This window comes from Schistocerca cancellata, chromosome 1 (assembly GCF_023864275.1).
Source record: "Schistocerca cancellata isolate TAMUIC-IGC-003103 chromosome 1, iqSchCanc2.1, whole genome shotgun sequence".
Lineage (NCBI taxonomy): Eukaryota > Metazoa > Arthropoda > Insecta > Orthoptera > Acrididae > Schistocerca > Schistocerca cancellata.
Window position 1 is genome coordinate 740885597 of NC_064626.1, and position 14469 is coordinate 740900065.

At 38.2% G+C, this 14469-nt stretch overlaps 1 protein-coding gene across 1 annotated transcript in view; it reads left to right on the top strand.

The window, feature by feature from the left end:
• LOC126185586 (inverted formin-2-like) overlaps positions 1-11863 on the top strand; it is a 47352-nt gene extending 35489 nt beyond the window's left edge. Inside the window, exons 3-14 of the mRNA XM_049928141.1 lie at positions 6821-6936; positions 7188-7347; positions 7486-7649; positions 7764-7843; positions 8018-8700; positions 8972-9285; positions 9405-9521; positions 9619-9759; positions 9850-10028; positions 10593-10702; positions 10867-11042; positions 11374-11863. Of these exons, the coding sequence (XP_049784098.1) occupies positions 6821-6936; positions 7188-7347; positions 7486-7649; positions 7764-7843; positions 8018-8700; positions 8972-9285; positions 9405-9521; positions 9619-9759; positions 9850-10028; positions 10593-10702; positions 10867-11042; positions 11374-11562 (2429 nt within the window). The 3' untranslated portion in view covers positions 11563-11863. The remainder of the gene's footprint in view (positions 1-6820; positions 6937-7187; positions 7348-7485; positions 7650-7763; positions 7844-8017; positions 8701-8971; positions 9286-9404; positions 9522-9618; positions 9760-9849; positions 10029-10592; positions 10703-10866; positions 11043-11373) is intronic.
• The last annotated feature ends 2606 nt before the right edge of the window (positions 11864-14469 follow it).

Here is a 14469-nt window from a genome sequence, read left to right on the forward strand (position 1 = left end):
TATCACAACACCGTAAAAGTTACCTACACTGGTTCCACGCGCAGACATGACCTCACCTCAACAACGGAAATCGGTGAGTCACGTTTCAATGACTGTTGCACGTGGCTTTCATCGCGGTGATGTACACATGGAACACTGGCCAGAATGTTGGTTTTAAATAGCACTACGACGCGGTCATATGCCTGGAAACGTTTTATTGAGGAGATCGTTCACATTTTTGAGGTTCACACCAACGAGAAAAAAGGCTGGAACTACCTGCTACTATTTGGAAGTAGCCGCAACGATTTCGCAGCTTGTGTTTGGCCTACTCCATATTGGAACGGCAGCTTACTTTCCGTACGCCAAAATTACAGCTATCTTACAAAAGACGCTGTTACTATAACAGAACCACCGAAAATACATGCCTGTAGTTACTTTTTACAGAAATAAAACTTTCTATTGGTGAGAAAGACATACCGTACGAATAAAACAGATTCCTTACAAGTTTTTCAGCATGTTTTCCATGCAGTCGGCTTCGCCAGTGCTTACACAAGTACATTTACAGACAAATACATATATTTAAAAGCGATTCTCATTACACGTATACGGGGTGATGCCGTGATGATATTACAGACTTTTGGGAATGATGGAGAAGGTAAATGTATCAATCTGGGGATAATGGATTCTGGTCTGGAAACGACCGAGTCGAAGGTTATAAACGAAAATTGTTCTGATACCTCAGACAGTGGAATGCATGTACCAATATTGTTCAAATGGCTTTGAGCACTATGGGACTTAACATCTGAGGTCATCAGTCCCCTAGACTTAGAACTACTTAAACCTAATTAACCTAAGGACAGCACACACATCCGTGCCCGAGGCAGGATTCGAACCTGCGACCGTGGCAGCAGACACATATTGTTGTTGCTAAGATATTGGGTAGGCAACTTTTAGAGGTGGTACTATGGACTAAAACAAGGGAAAAAAAGTCCAGTAAATATGATCTCTAAAATGCGTACTTTAAGAGGTATAAGCACTTTAAAATATCGAAACAAAGAGCTTGCAGTAGAAGAGATACGTATTCCACAGTATCGGAAGGTGGAAAAGTGTTCATAAGTCTTAAGGTATGCATTTCACAGTGCATGTTTAGTGGATTTTTTTTACTTGTTTTGGTCCACACTACCACCACTGAAAGCTGCCTACGCTACAATCTTAGCAATAACAGTAAGGAACATATATTCGACTGTCAGAGGTATCGGAACGATTTTCGACTCGATCGTTTCGGGATCAGGATCCTTTGCGTGAGATTGATAGATTTACCCTTTCCCATCACCCCTAAAAGTTAGTATCATCGTCACGGGATCACCTTGTATATGTACAAGCATACCATTCTTCCTTTACAACTGTGCAATATGTATCTACATATTATAGAGCAAGAAAACAACAGACAGTAGACTTTTCTTTGAACTATAGGCATTTACTAGCTATTTATATTAATGGGACTCTAATTACTTTGTAGGAATTCAACTGAAAGTATGCTTTCGTTTTAATCCAAGTCTCTAATACCTGCTTAAATTTATCTAGAGGCAGTTTTTCTTGTTCGTGGCAGTTTATTGCACATCTACAGTCTCAGATATTTGTGACTCTGGGGTACGAGCGACAGCATTGAAAATCGTTCGTCTAACATAGCTAGTAGATAGAGTTTGTTTTAGTCCCGTAATTAAGCATGGAAAAATCAGTCCTCAGTGTAAAAAATTCTCATTCGTGCAAACTATGATCCACTGGCCATTGGATGCGTCAACACAGTAATGAACGCACATGCAGAACAACAACGTGTAAATTCACTCCTGCCGTACTATATAATAGTATGTTAACCGGGGACCTAGAAACGAAGGAGAGGCTCCGTCCCCGCCGCAACCGCAGTGGTCCACAACACCACAACGACTACCGCAGTCCACTTCACCCCTCCGCCGCCCCACACCGAACCGCTCTTTCAGGGTTATTGTGCGGTTCAGCCCCCGGTGCCCCCCCCCCCCCCCCCCCAAGGGAACGTCTCACACCAGACAAGTGTAACCCCTATGTTTGCGTGGTAGAGTAATGGTGGTGTACGCGTACGTGGAGAACTTGTTTGCGCAGCAATCGCCGACATAGTGCAACTGAGGCGGAATAAGGGGAACCAGCCCGCATTCGCCGAGGCAGATGTAAAAACCGCCTAAAAACCTTCCACAGACTGGCCAGTTCACCGGACCTCGACACAAATCCTCCTGGCGGATTCGTGCCGGGGATCAGGCGCTCCTTCCCGCCCGGAAAGCCGTGCGTTAGACCGCACGGCCAACCCACCGGGCTGCCGTACTATTACTCACGCGAAAGTGTGCGTCAAAATGATTCGCGTGCGTGCGTACCGCGAAGCTCAGGAAGTCGAGGGGCTGGTGGTCGAGTGGTGGGGGAGGGGCCCCGCGGCTGCCGGCGCGGCGGTCAGGCACCGCTGCGGCCTCCAGTCCGTGTTGGGCCGCGGCGCGTGCAGCAGCGCACCCTCGCAGCAGATCATGGACCGCCGGCCGGCGATGCTCTGCCGTCTGGTGCTCAGCGCGGCGCAGCTCAGGAGGATGGCCAGGGATGGCTGTAGCCCTCAAGGTAAAACGCCCCGCAGTTTGCCGCGCCCGTCAGGCCGGTAGAAAAGCGTGTGTGCGACCGAACAACGGGAATGGATCCGGTTCGAAGTGAGCGTTACTGATCCAGGGAACCCTTGTGAATGTGAACAATGTTCCGCGTATTTTGTGGCTAGGTTTTGACTTTTCGCTGAGTCCCTCGTTAATGCGGTAGTGAATGTTAAATTAAATAAATGTCGTGTGACTAGGGTCTCCCGTCGGGTAGACCGTTCGCCGGGTACAAGTCTTTCGATTGGACGCCACTTCGGCGACTTGCGCGTCGATGCGGATGAAATGATGATGATTAGGACAACACAACACCCAGTCCCTGAGCGGAGAAAATCTCCGACCCAGCCGGAAATCGAACCCGGGTCCATTTTTTTAATGTATATAAACTTTTATTTACCATTTTTAACAATTACAGATTTTTACATGAAATGGCGTGCTTGATTATTGAACGGTGATGTACATTTTCTCGTTTCTCTTCTGATTGTTCTTTTAGAGTCTTTTGGTTGAGTTACAACACCTTTATTCTCTGAGTGTCCTTCAGAATAATTTTTCCTGTCATTTGTTTATGTCTTTTTTTATTTAATTACAAACTTGCGTTACTTCGATTTTTTGTATTTTGAACTTTAAAAAAAATTTTAATTGTGTGTGGTATTAGAAATGCACCTATTTTGGCATGTTCGCTATTACGTTTGCCAAAGGTGAGAGGGGAATATAGACCAGACCATCTATGTGAATAAATTAATGAATAAAAGAGGTTATTAATGTACTGCGTATGGGAGGACGCAACAGTTTACAAATCACAAAGAGGCATGCTACATGATGCACATGATGAGGCACATGATGGCACATAATGAGCCCAAATATAATCACAGGAACAAACACAACAAAAAAAAGAAGATAAAAGAACAAAAAAACGCACCTTGAATGGAGAGGGGGAGAGGGGGAGAGAGAGAGAGAGAGAGAGAGAGAGAGAGAGAGAGAGAGAGAGAGAGAGAATGTGAGTGAGAGAGCACATTAATTACATGAAATACACTGTTTGACATTTCATTGTTATCTTAGGAATGACATTCTGTACCACTGACCACTCAGCTACCGGGGGCGGACATGAATGTTAGATGTAATGCTAGTGGCATATAGGTACAACAACGGAGATTGTGTAAGATATTGATTTAAGTCACACATTTAGCAGACGATTATATCAGCTAGCCAAAGATTTTGCTGTTTAGATACATCTAAATTAACGCTCTGAAATTCTCGAGCAAGTGGGATATATGTTACTTTGTGTCCTCCCATGACATATAAGGGACTGATTTCGCTCCACTCACTGACCGCAGTACAAAATGTATAAACTTGTATGAAAGTTTTTAGTGCTCAATGCGTACCACTTCACTCACAACAAGAGTCAAATTTCGCAGAGACTTCCCAGAAAACTAGTTCTTGGCATTTTCTGCCATGTATTAGCGTCTGCCTCATAGATGAGTATACTTCAGTGGTTTCTCCCCCCCCCCCTTCCTCAAGGTAATATGTTATCATGCACGCTGCTCTTCTTTGTACACACTACTGAGTGAAGTGGCACCGTAGCTACCAAACTGGACTCACATTCGGGGGATGACAGTTCAAATCCACACCCAGTGGTCCAGATTTTAGTTGTCCGTGATTTTCTTTACATCATTCCAGGCAAGTGCAGGGATGGTTCCTTTGAAATGGCATTGCCAATTTCCTTCCTCACCCTCGAAATGACCCAAGCTTGTACTCTGCCCCTTAATGAATTCGATACTGGCTGGACGTTAAACCCTCATATTTCATGCTTTCCCTCACTGTATATTTTCAGTGTTCCTCTTGACCACATATGACACCGATCTGTCAACTTCATCAGTATTTCAGTACAATCCATATAAACAATATCTTTTGTGAACAGATCAAGGGCTTCCCAGTATTTTGCCAATAGCTCGTACGCTGCCATTGGCTTTGCTTTCAACTGAACCTCACTTCATATGTCGGTACCCTGCAAATTTCATCTCCCAGATCTTTGCACAATTCCCATATGGGCTCATTGCGGTAGTCCATGCTGCTACAGCTTTAATGTGTAGACCGATAGGACACACACAATATTTTTTACAAAACTGGGAAAACTTAAAATATCGCAGTCTTATTGTGTAATGAATGGCAATAGACCTACAACTAAGCTAAGGCAGATTGTGATTGCTATTTTGTTAATAGTTATTTGTTGTCAACGTCAGTGTCAAGTATGGTTGGCCTGAACAAAATTCTAGACAGAATGGAAAAAATATGTAGTCATTTCATTGAACAAGATAAATGCCAAATGGTGGTTTACTGGGAGAATGGGAAAGTATTCTAGATCGATGATATGCCACTGAAAGTGAGTGCCAGACCAGAGCTCTAGTGCAGACTCTTGATTTTGGCACAGAATTCTTTTATCGTCTGGCCAAATCACAATCTGCCAATAGTGTGCCCTACTCAGGAAAGTGACCCCTGTGGAAATATTTGCTGAGGCCACACAGTTTTCAGAGCACTGGACTGGATTACAAGTGGAGTAGGGTACAAATAATCTTATACCTGTACTTATTTAGCTTGCACAGTTTTTAGGGCACTGAACTTGAACTGATGTGGAGTAGGGCATACGTAATCTTACGTCCATTCTTATTTAGGTTTTTCCAAAATTCCTTCAGGTGACTGATGGTCCAGTTACTAATATCTAACTGCACCAATTACCTTCCAGTCTTGTCATTAAAGACCTGGAACAAGCTTTGATACAGTATTAGCGCAAATGCCATTCCTTGGAACTGTCAACAAAAAAGCGTCTTAAATATACGTTCTTGATATTCCTTCAGATCTTTTTATCTATATGATTTCAAAGTTAGAGTATTCCATTTGAAACAATCATTGAATAAGAAGGTATAATAACTGCACAGACCACAGGAAGATGATTGGTACAATTTAGTTACTGAAGGAAGAGTAAACCTCTAAGGTATGTTAAAGGTTTTGTGCGCGTCACAAAGAGCAACTTGCAATATTTTGGAGAGTCTTGAGAGAACAATGATAGAAATGGAAAAACACATATGAAAATGTACACTGCTGCCTTGCTTGTGCACTAATTAAGAGTGCCAAGAGGCACATTTTGCAAAACACAAGGCACATGTATTTAATATTTTGCACTATGATACAGCTGTGGTGCTCTTTCTAGAGTCCTATATTTATTTGTTTACATATTCTTAATCCTCTTTCTCCTTCCTTGTTATAAATTAATCAGTTCTTTCCTGGGGAGGGGTACAAATAATGTTACTTTTGTATGAATGCATTAACATTTTATTAATGTTACTTTTGATAGTGGATTTCAGTGTTCATTCAAGAGACATGCAATTTGACCATTTTCATAACAACAAAAAGAATCAATTAAAAGATAAGCCAGTTATACCTATTTGGTTACTGGAAGTTCTGATAGCCTCATAACATACGCAGTGCTAAGTGTTTGTGCCTACTTATGAGTCAGGTGCCCATTGACAGGCAGTACAGATGTGGAACCTTCTGACAACAGTCAAAAGTAACTTCATTTTAACTAAATAAAGTAAATAAAATAGTCATCAATCTGAGGATTGTTTTTAAACACCACTGTGCTTTCCTGTTGGAGGTGGTATGTGCTGCTTTCCTCTGATCTTTGAACTGTCTTACCCAGGCAGTTACAAGGGAATCTATAGTTTAACATGGGTTCCAGACTACAATGCAACTTGGCATATTAGGCATCAACAAACCGGAGACCTTTGGATTTTAGTGTGGCACTTTGCCACTGATTACCTATGAACTCAATAGTCACACACTACTAACTAGTATTTTTTTGTGTCATGTAATGAAGAGGGTAATAGCCAACACATTTTTAGCATTTAGGGAACCAGTTAAATGTCTACAATTTCCATTCACTGCTACCAACGCATATGGCAAAGGGGACAAATATTGACATTCAATTTAATAATTACAGTGTAGAAAAGAGATTTAGTTTCAGTTAAATCACCACATGACAATAATTTCTCTGAGTTAATAACGTACTTATCATACTTGTACTCCCAAGAAGTTTCTAACATTGCTTGCATATTTCATCATTTTTCACTTAACCTTTTGTATTATTTGGTCTTACAATGAATTCAATATCACTTCTCTTAATTTTACAGCACTGGAGTCTCAGAATATCACAGTGAAGATGCAAGTTTATGAACTTCTCTGTGCTGTATGCATGTATTCTTCAAAAGGACATGCAATGGCTCTTGATGCTCTGCAGCATTTAAAGGTAAATATTCTTGTTCTTCCATGCAAGCATTGACTAAATGCAAGGTCAGAGAGCAGTTCCATCACTAGTTGCATAATTGCAGTTTGCAGCTAGTGTCCACAAAGTACATAAAACATAATTTTCTTGTAAGTGTTCTTTAATTATGTATCTTTTGGGATTAAAGCAAGAAGTTACTAGAACATAACATTCTTATACTGCCTAATACATGCACCACTTTACGACTCGTGCTAAATAATTTTTCCTTTGAATAGGTTACACGTGGACAACGCTACAGATTTGATATAATAATGAATGAACTTCGTAACACAGAAAATGTCGCATATCAGACTAGACTTCTGTCATTCATCAACTGCCTCACTCTGTGCTGCAATAACTTGCAGAAACGTGTACGTGTCAGAAATGAATTCCTTGGTAAGTAATTATCCATTCATACCTTATTGTGGCATTTGCTGTATTTTTGCAAAATTTGGAAGAAAATTGACTAGTTCTACCTTTTTTGTGATTTCATAATAGAAAATGTTACATCTTTTACATGTTTTATATTCATAGGTCTTGGTCTTGGACCCATACTGAGTTCACTACGTGCAATTGATGATAAAGAGTTGCAGATCCAAGTTTCAGCTTTCACTAACCACCAACACAAAGATGAGTTGGAATTAGAATCAACAGAACAGCTTACTCATCACCAATTGTTTGAAACTATATTCAAAAAGGTAAATGTTTGTTTTCTTCATATGTATATAGGAACTGAACTTAATGGCAGTATAAGTCACTGTGTTGTAAACAAACAGAATAATTATTAATAATCTTTATTTATCTTCCAACAGATAGCAGACAGACCACAGGCTGTCTGGTTCTACTCCATGCTACAAAACCTTGCACAGCTAGATCCGACAAACCCAAATGCGTAAGTTATCAGAGCTTATACTTTACAACTGAAATTCTTTACACATTGGTTGAGATATGATAAGCTTGATTATGCATGCAGATACTGAAAGCTTGCTCTAACCCATTGAAATGTGCACACAGTATATCATAAACTACCAACAGTATGGCACTAAAGTAATTTATATTATTTCAGGGACAATGTGTGGGAAGCTCTTGAGGCACTTTCGTCTGAAGCTATAACACCTGGATTTTCTTTCTATAAAAAACCAGTACACAGCAACAGTGTTATGGCTCAACAAAATTATAAAAGACGTGTTCGGAGGTGCTGGAGTATTAACGTGCCAAGATCAGAAGATATCCGTGAGACATGCACAGTGGCTACTCAGACTGAGTTAGACAATGTTAGAGAAGCAGTACAACTCAGTGATCAGGCCACACAGCAGCAACTGTCATCAACAGAACCAGCAGGATCAGTATCGGCACCTCCACCTCCTCCACCCCCTCCTCCTCCTCCACCACCACCACCACCACCACCACCACCACCACCACCACCACCACCAATGCCATCTCTTGCTCTCAATCCAGTGATTCCATCAGTCTCAGGTCTTCCACCACCAATACCATTTGCAGAATCTAATTCTGAAAAAGAAGTTCCTCCACCTCCTCCAATTCCCAATAACAACAACTTTGAAACCCCAGTGTCACGTCGGGTCACATCTGGCTACCTCACTTGTCCAACAAGACATTCACTCCCAGCAGATTTAACAGATTCTGCAAATTTTTGGACACCAGTAAAAGACAAGTGTAACACGCTACCTTTGCCTAGGCGGAAGATGAGAACCCTAAACTGGACAAAACTCCCAAGCTCTGTCATAGGTAAGCAAGATAATGATTTTATTCATTTCATGGTAGAATATAATTTGTTACAGTTATAATAAATACATGGCAGAAGATAATTTGTTAGAGTTTAAATAAATAAATATAGAAAGCACAGACAATATTTTGATTTTTTCTATAAATTCTGTGATAAAAAAATGGCATTGACAGCAAGATGTACAATGATTTTATTTGCCTTTTGTGAATAAAAACAAACTTTTTGATCATTTACTGCCAACAAACACCCTACAAGAAGTCTAATTATTTGCAGGTGAATCAGTATGGACAGAAATGCAGAGCAAAGCAACGAATCTTACAGTTGATTTCAAGCAAATGGAAGAGTTGTTCTGTCAGAAAACAGCCAATGTGAAACGTCCAAAGTCTTCTCCAGGAACACTTCCATCACCAATAAATCCCAAGATCACTTTATTGGAAACCAAGAGAGATTTGGCAGTAAACATTTATCTAAAACAGTTCAAATCAGGAGGAAAAGCAGTCATAGAAGCTATAAAGAACCTCAAAGGAGATGATATAGGCACTGAGAAGCTAAGAGCTCTCTTGCCACTACTTCCCACAGAAAAAGAGGTAATATATAACAGTTTTAATTTTAGATCAGTTATTAATCCAAATTACAGTAAAATAGATACAATTACATGGGGCTCACAAATTATAATTCAACTAAGAGGTTGTCGTACCTATTACAGTTGACTTCAGTCAGATCCTATTCTGGAGATTTGGACCGTTTAGGAGAAGCAGAGAAATTTTATCTACAGCTATCAGAAGTACCTTCATTTGCCCTTAGGGTTAGGGCAATGTTGCTTGTAAGTAAAAAATCATGTTTCCATGATGATGTGAGATTATTAACAAAATAAAAAATAGTAAATCCTGACTCATTTCTGTGCATCAATTAATTTGCAGAAAGAAGAGTTTCCTTCAAGAACATGTGAACTGAAAGAACAACTAGAGGCTGTTGCAGATGCATGCAATAAACTGATGACTAATGAACATTTGAAACAATTTCTAGCATTAGTACTTCAACTTGGAAATTACATAAATGCTGTAAGTATTCATCATATAATGTTTCTCTGAGAAGTAACCTAATGCAATGGGCGAAGTAATATTTTGCAATGTATTGTTTGTTTGTTGCAGGGAAGCTATGCAGGCAATGCAGCAGGTTTTACACTCAGCACACTACCAAAGCTCTTAGAAATAAAAGCAAACAAACCAAGACTGACATTCTTGCACTATGTGGTAGAAGTTGCGGAAGCTAACAATAAGGAAATATTACAATTCACAGAAGAGATGAGCAACATGAAAGAAATAGCAAGGTAAGAGTCTGATAGTCACTATGTGTAGATCAATATTTATTGGATATGTATGAGGCTATCTAACTCTGATAAGAAACTTGCTTAGAAAACTGATTTTCTAACTAATTCAAGTACAAAGTAGCGCATTAAATGCTTAAACATGCCTATGACTTAACAATGTTTAAATCTTGCTCTGTATATGTTTATTTTTGACTGTGTTCACATTAGAGGTTTCTAGTACACCATGTATTTGAAATCCACTTTGTCTTTTTTACACATTTTCCCCAATTTCAATTCATATTTTCACCTGAGTACTGCCAATCTTGTCAGACTGCATTATCCCCATGCTCTGGTGGTTGTTCTCTACATTTGCCAAAAGTTCTTCTTGTATTTAGTTCCCCCACATCTTATATATCTATAAATATTTAGACTTTATTCAGTGTTTCAAGATACCGTAGTGCTCTGGAGACTTTGCACCATATCTGCCCATGATTGCACATACATTAAACCATTGTGCTTATAGAAATTGAATCACCTTTGTTTCCAATAAAATGTGTGGACTGAAAGTTGTCCATATTGTTTCAGGATATCATTGGAGTTGCTTCAGGAAGAAGTGATGAAAGTTACCAGTGATGTCAAACATGTTGAATCGCAGCTGAAGAAAGATAAAAGTGGAATCCGGTCAGAATTCAAAGGTATTAACATACCAGTTACTATACATTTAAATAATTATGTTCTGAGAATAAATATTCCTCCTTCCACAATTTTCTGTAATGATATAAAATTTAACTACAATTCACTTTCACTTTGTAACTTGTGACTGCTGCAGTTAACATCTGTTTTGCTCATTTATTCACAGATTTCTTGAAGTCGGCTTTGAAATGTAGTAATGAACTTCAGCAGGCTATGGAAAAGGTGAAAGGTTGTTCCAATGCTTTAGCTAAACATTTCTGTGAAGATCCAAAGAAATTTCAGCCTGAAGAATGTTTCAGTTTGTTTGCTGACTTTTTTAATATAATTGAGAGAGCTCGACTGGTGAGTTTCTGATTATTAAGTTGGGTGTTCCTTTAGCATTTAAATCTTTCCATACACTTCAGATTGTAAAAAGGCAGTATTTGTTGGAAGCTCAAATTGTGTAACGTTAACAGCAAAAGAGTGCAACATTTATCTTACTTCTGAAGCCATGGTTCATTTGTCTCACAGAGTTGGGGAATAAGACATATCTCACTGCTGTCATAATTGACATTTCAGTTATGAGTTAATATTATCATTATATTTATTCATTATTTTAAGTAATAAATAACAATTCCCTACTACATTTAATCTGATAAATAACTGTTTTGATAATGCGCTGTTTTTGCAACAGGAAAATGAAGAGAAAAGGAAAGAAGAAGAAAGGCGAATTCAAGAGGAGAAGGAGGAAAACAAAACAAGTGGAAGCAGAGGTAGAGGCAGAGCAAGAAGGTTTTCACCAGATAGACAATATGCTGCCGTTGAACGGATTCTGAGGGACATTTGCAGTGGAAATTTCAAATTACGCCGAAGTGAAGCTTAATTCGAAGTGTTATAATTATTTTGTTGTGTAATATCTACTTAAAAGTGCCACTGTGAAGTGGTTATTTGCTCAGGATCATTGTGAAAGATGCTGTGAAAATGAATCTCAGTTATATATAAGTTAAATGTATTTACCTTTAAACCTAAGACAAAATGCATTTAATGTGATGGCTAAGTAGCCCTCTACTGACAGTGATGTTTAACCAATAATTCCTATTTATTTTGTACATTTTCTTCTTTATGAGCTGTAAATAACTTTTATATATAATATTTTTTTATAATTAAATGTTTCCGATAGATAATGACAGATTTAGTTAAAGATAAATTAAAAAAATAAACACATTCATTTTCCCTCCTGATATGCATTCACATACAAAATAAAAGCCAGCAACTGAAAGGACCATACATGCACATTTAGCAAAACAAGTAAGCCACCAGATAAGTTAATTAGCCCTCTCTTGCTCATATGGATTTGCTAGTACGTGCCTGCATTTTGTGTGTGTAACCAGTCATTTTATGTATATCTTCATATGGACGAAGGTGTACATAAAGAAAAGGGAAAGCACCAGTTTGCTTTTGTTCTACAGTATTGTAGAACAGAAGCACACTGGTGCTATTCATTTATTATAATGTTGTTCTACCAAGAACTGACAAAAGATTCTGTTAACATGAAAAGGGAAAGCTTACATTATATGAATGAAGATGATAAAACTTTACATTTTCCAGTATACTGGATGTACGAGTGACCAAATTTGTTACAGTGCAGAGTAAGTAGGAAACTACTACACCTGGCTACAATCTGATGATTTCAAATGTTTTCATTGTCCAAAATTTAGCTGAATCAATGTATAACAAAGATTCTGACTAAGCAGATAGAGACAATTAGAAAGGAGTTACTATTACTGACACTGACATTAACTGGTGATAACTAAAGGAAGGAACATGTGTACAAACCATTAAATTTGCATGAAAAATAAGCTAAAACCATACCAACACATTAATAACTGCTGAAGCTTAGTTCACCATATTATGATTTAACATACCTTTCAGTGTTCGTACTTGAATTCCATGATGAATACTCATTTTTGAGAATTTATCTTCCTGTTATTTTACTAATCATTTACTGGAGGTATGTGAACAAAGTAAACAAACACTTTATTCAGCACAAATTCATTCATATACATATCATGTTCTGCAAATTTCATCATGAAGGAGACCCTTGAGGACAGTGGAATCAGTCAAGGAAAGACAGCAACAATTTTATCACTTCATTTACTTCTTAATTATATTTGTTGCTAATAATAAAAATTAGCTTTATTCAAATTGTGAATTGCACAACCATAATACAATGCAAAAATATTAAGTGTAGGTGCTCATCATTGATATTTGCGTCTGTGGTGGTTTTGTTATATGGGCTCCCCTCCTTTTGCTGGAGGTGTCTTCAGCAATTGTAAAGATTCAGACAGCTCAGCAAGCTGAACGGTTTATACATATCTATGGTATGGTTGGGTTGGTATATCATCAGAAGACTTCCTATGAAATTCTGTGTTGAAAGACACTATATAACAATTCACTTTAAAATGGGAAGAATATCTCCATAAGAATGACAACAACAAAAAAAATCCAACAGTTTTATCACTCAGAAACGTAAGTAAAGAAATATTGTTTTGAGGTAGAGACGACTGTATGCAAGGTCTGGTCAACAATAGTATCTCTAATATATACAAAATATGACAAGATTAGTGACTTACATGTAATCAGACAGCACAGAAAACTGCAGTCCTGTCAGACAATTTAACAATAAGCACATTAAATGCAGAAAGAACTTTACTAAAAATAAGGTAAGGGTGGAGGAGGAAAAGCTTCAAAATTGTGAAGGGTAAATATGTCACCGATTATGGTTTGATACAGATTTCACAAAATTAACAAAATATGTTTACCTGTTCACATTTTCACTTTCCCAAAGTCGATAAAAATGCTTTGTGTGTCCGTGAGAAATGTTTTATGGAATAAAACGGTAAGGGAGATTAAAAGAGGAAAATTTCTGGTTTATTAACAACACAGCTGCAGTTAATAAAATTGGAACCTGAAGTAGTCATTGTATTAATTAATGTGCATGAGAGGGAATTTATTAGTGTCCAAAATTATTTCATTTAGCAAATTAAACATTCTTATTAGACTGCTTAACTTGGAAGATGTAGACAAAACTGCATAAACATTTAAAATGTCACAAAAATACAGTTAAGTGTCAACAACTGAGTGTATTGAAAGAATAAAATGTGATGGAGCAGGAAAAATTGTTTAGAGCAATAATGAAGGAATATGTTAATTTGAAAAAGATTCAAAACATGTGAAAGAAATTAGTAACCATCACTGCATTGTTGTTGTTGTTGTTGTTGTTGTTGTTGTCATCGTCTTCATTCTGAAGACTGGTTTGATGCAGCTCTCCATGGTACTCTATCCTGTACGAGCCTCTTCATCCCTGAACAACTATGGCAATCTACATTCTTCGGAATCTGTTTCCTGTATACATCTCTTGTCTCCCTCTACAATTTTTTACTCGCACATTTCCCTCCAATACTAAACTGGTGGTCCTTTGATGTCTCAGAAAGTGTCCAATTCTCCAATCCCTTCTTTTGGTCAAATTGTGCCACAAATTTCTTGTCTTTCCAGTTCTATTCAGTACCTCGTCATTAGTTACACGATCAATCCATATAATCTTAAAAATTCGTCTGTAGCACTACATTTTGGAAGCTTCTGTTCTCCTTTTTTCTACACTGTTTATCAGCCATGTTTCCAAACAGATACCTTCAGCAGAAACTTCCTAATATTTAAATCTGTGTTCAGCATTAACAAATTTCTGTTCTTCAGCAATGCAATTCTTGCCGTTGTCAGTCTACATTTTATA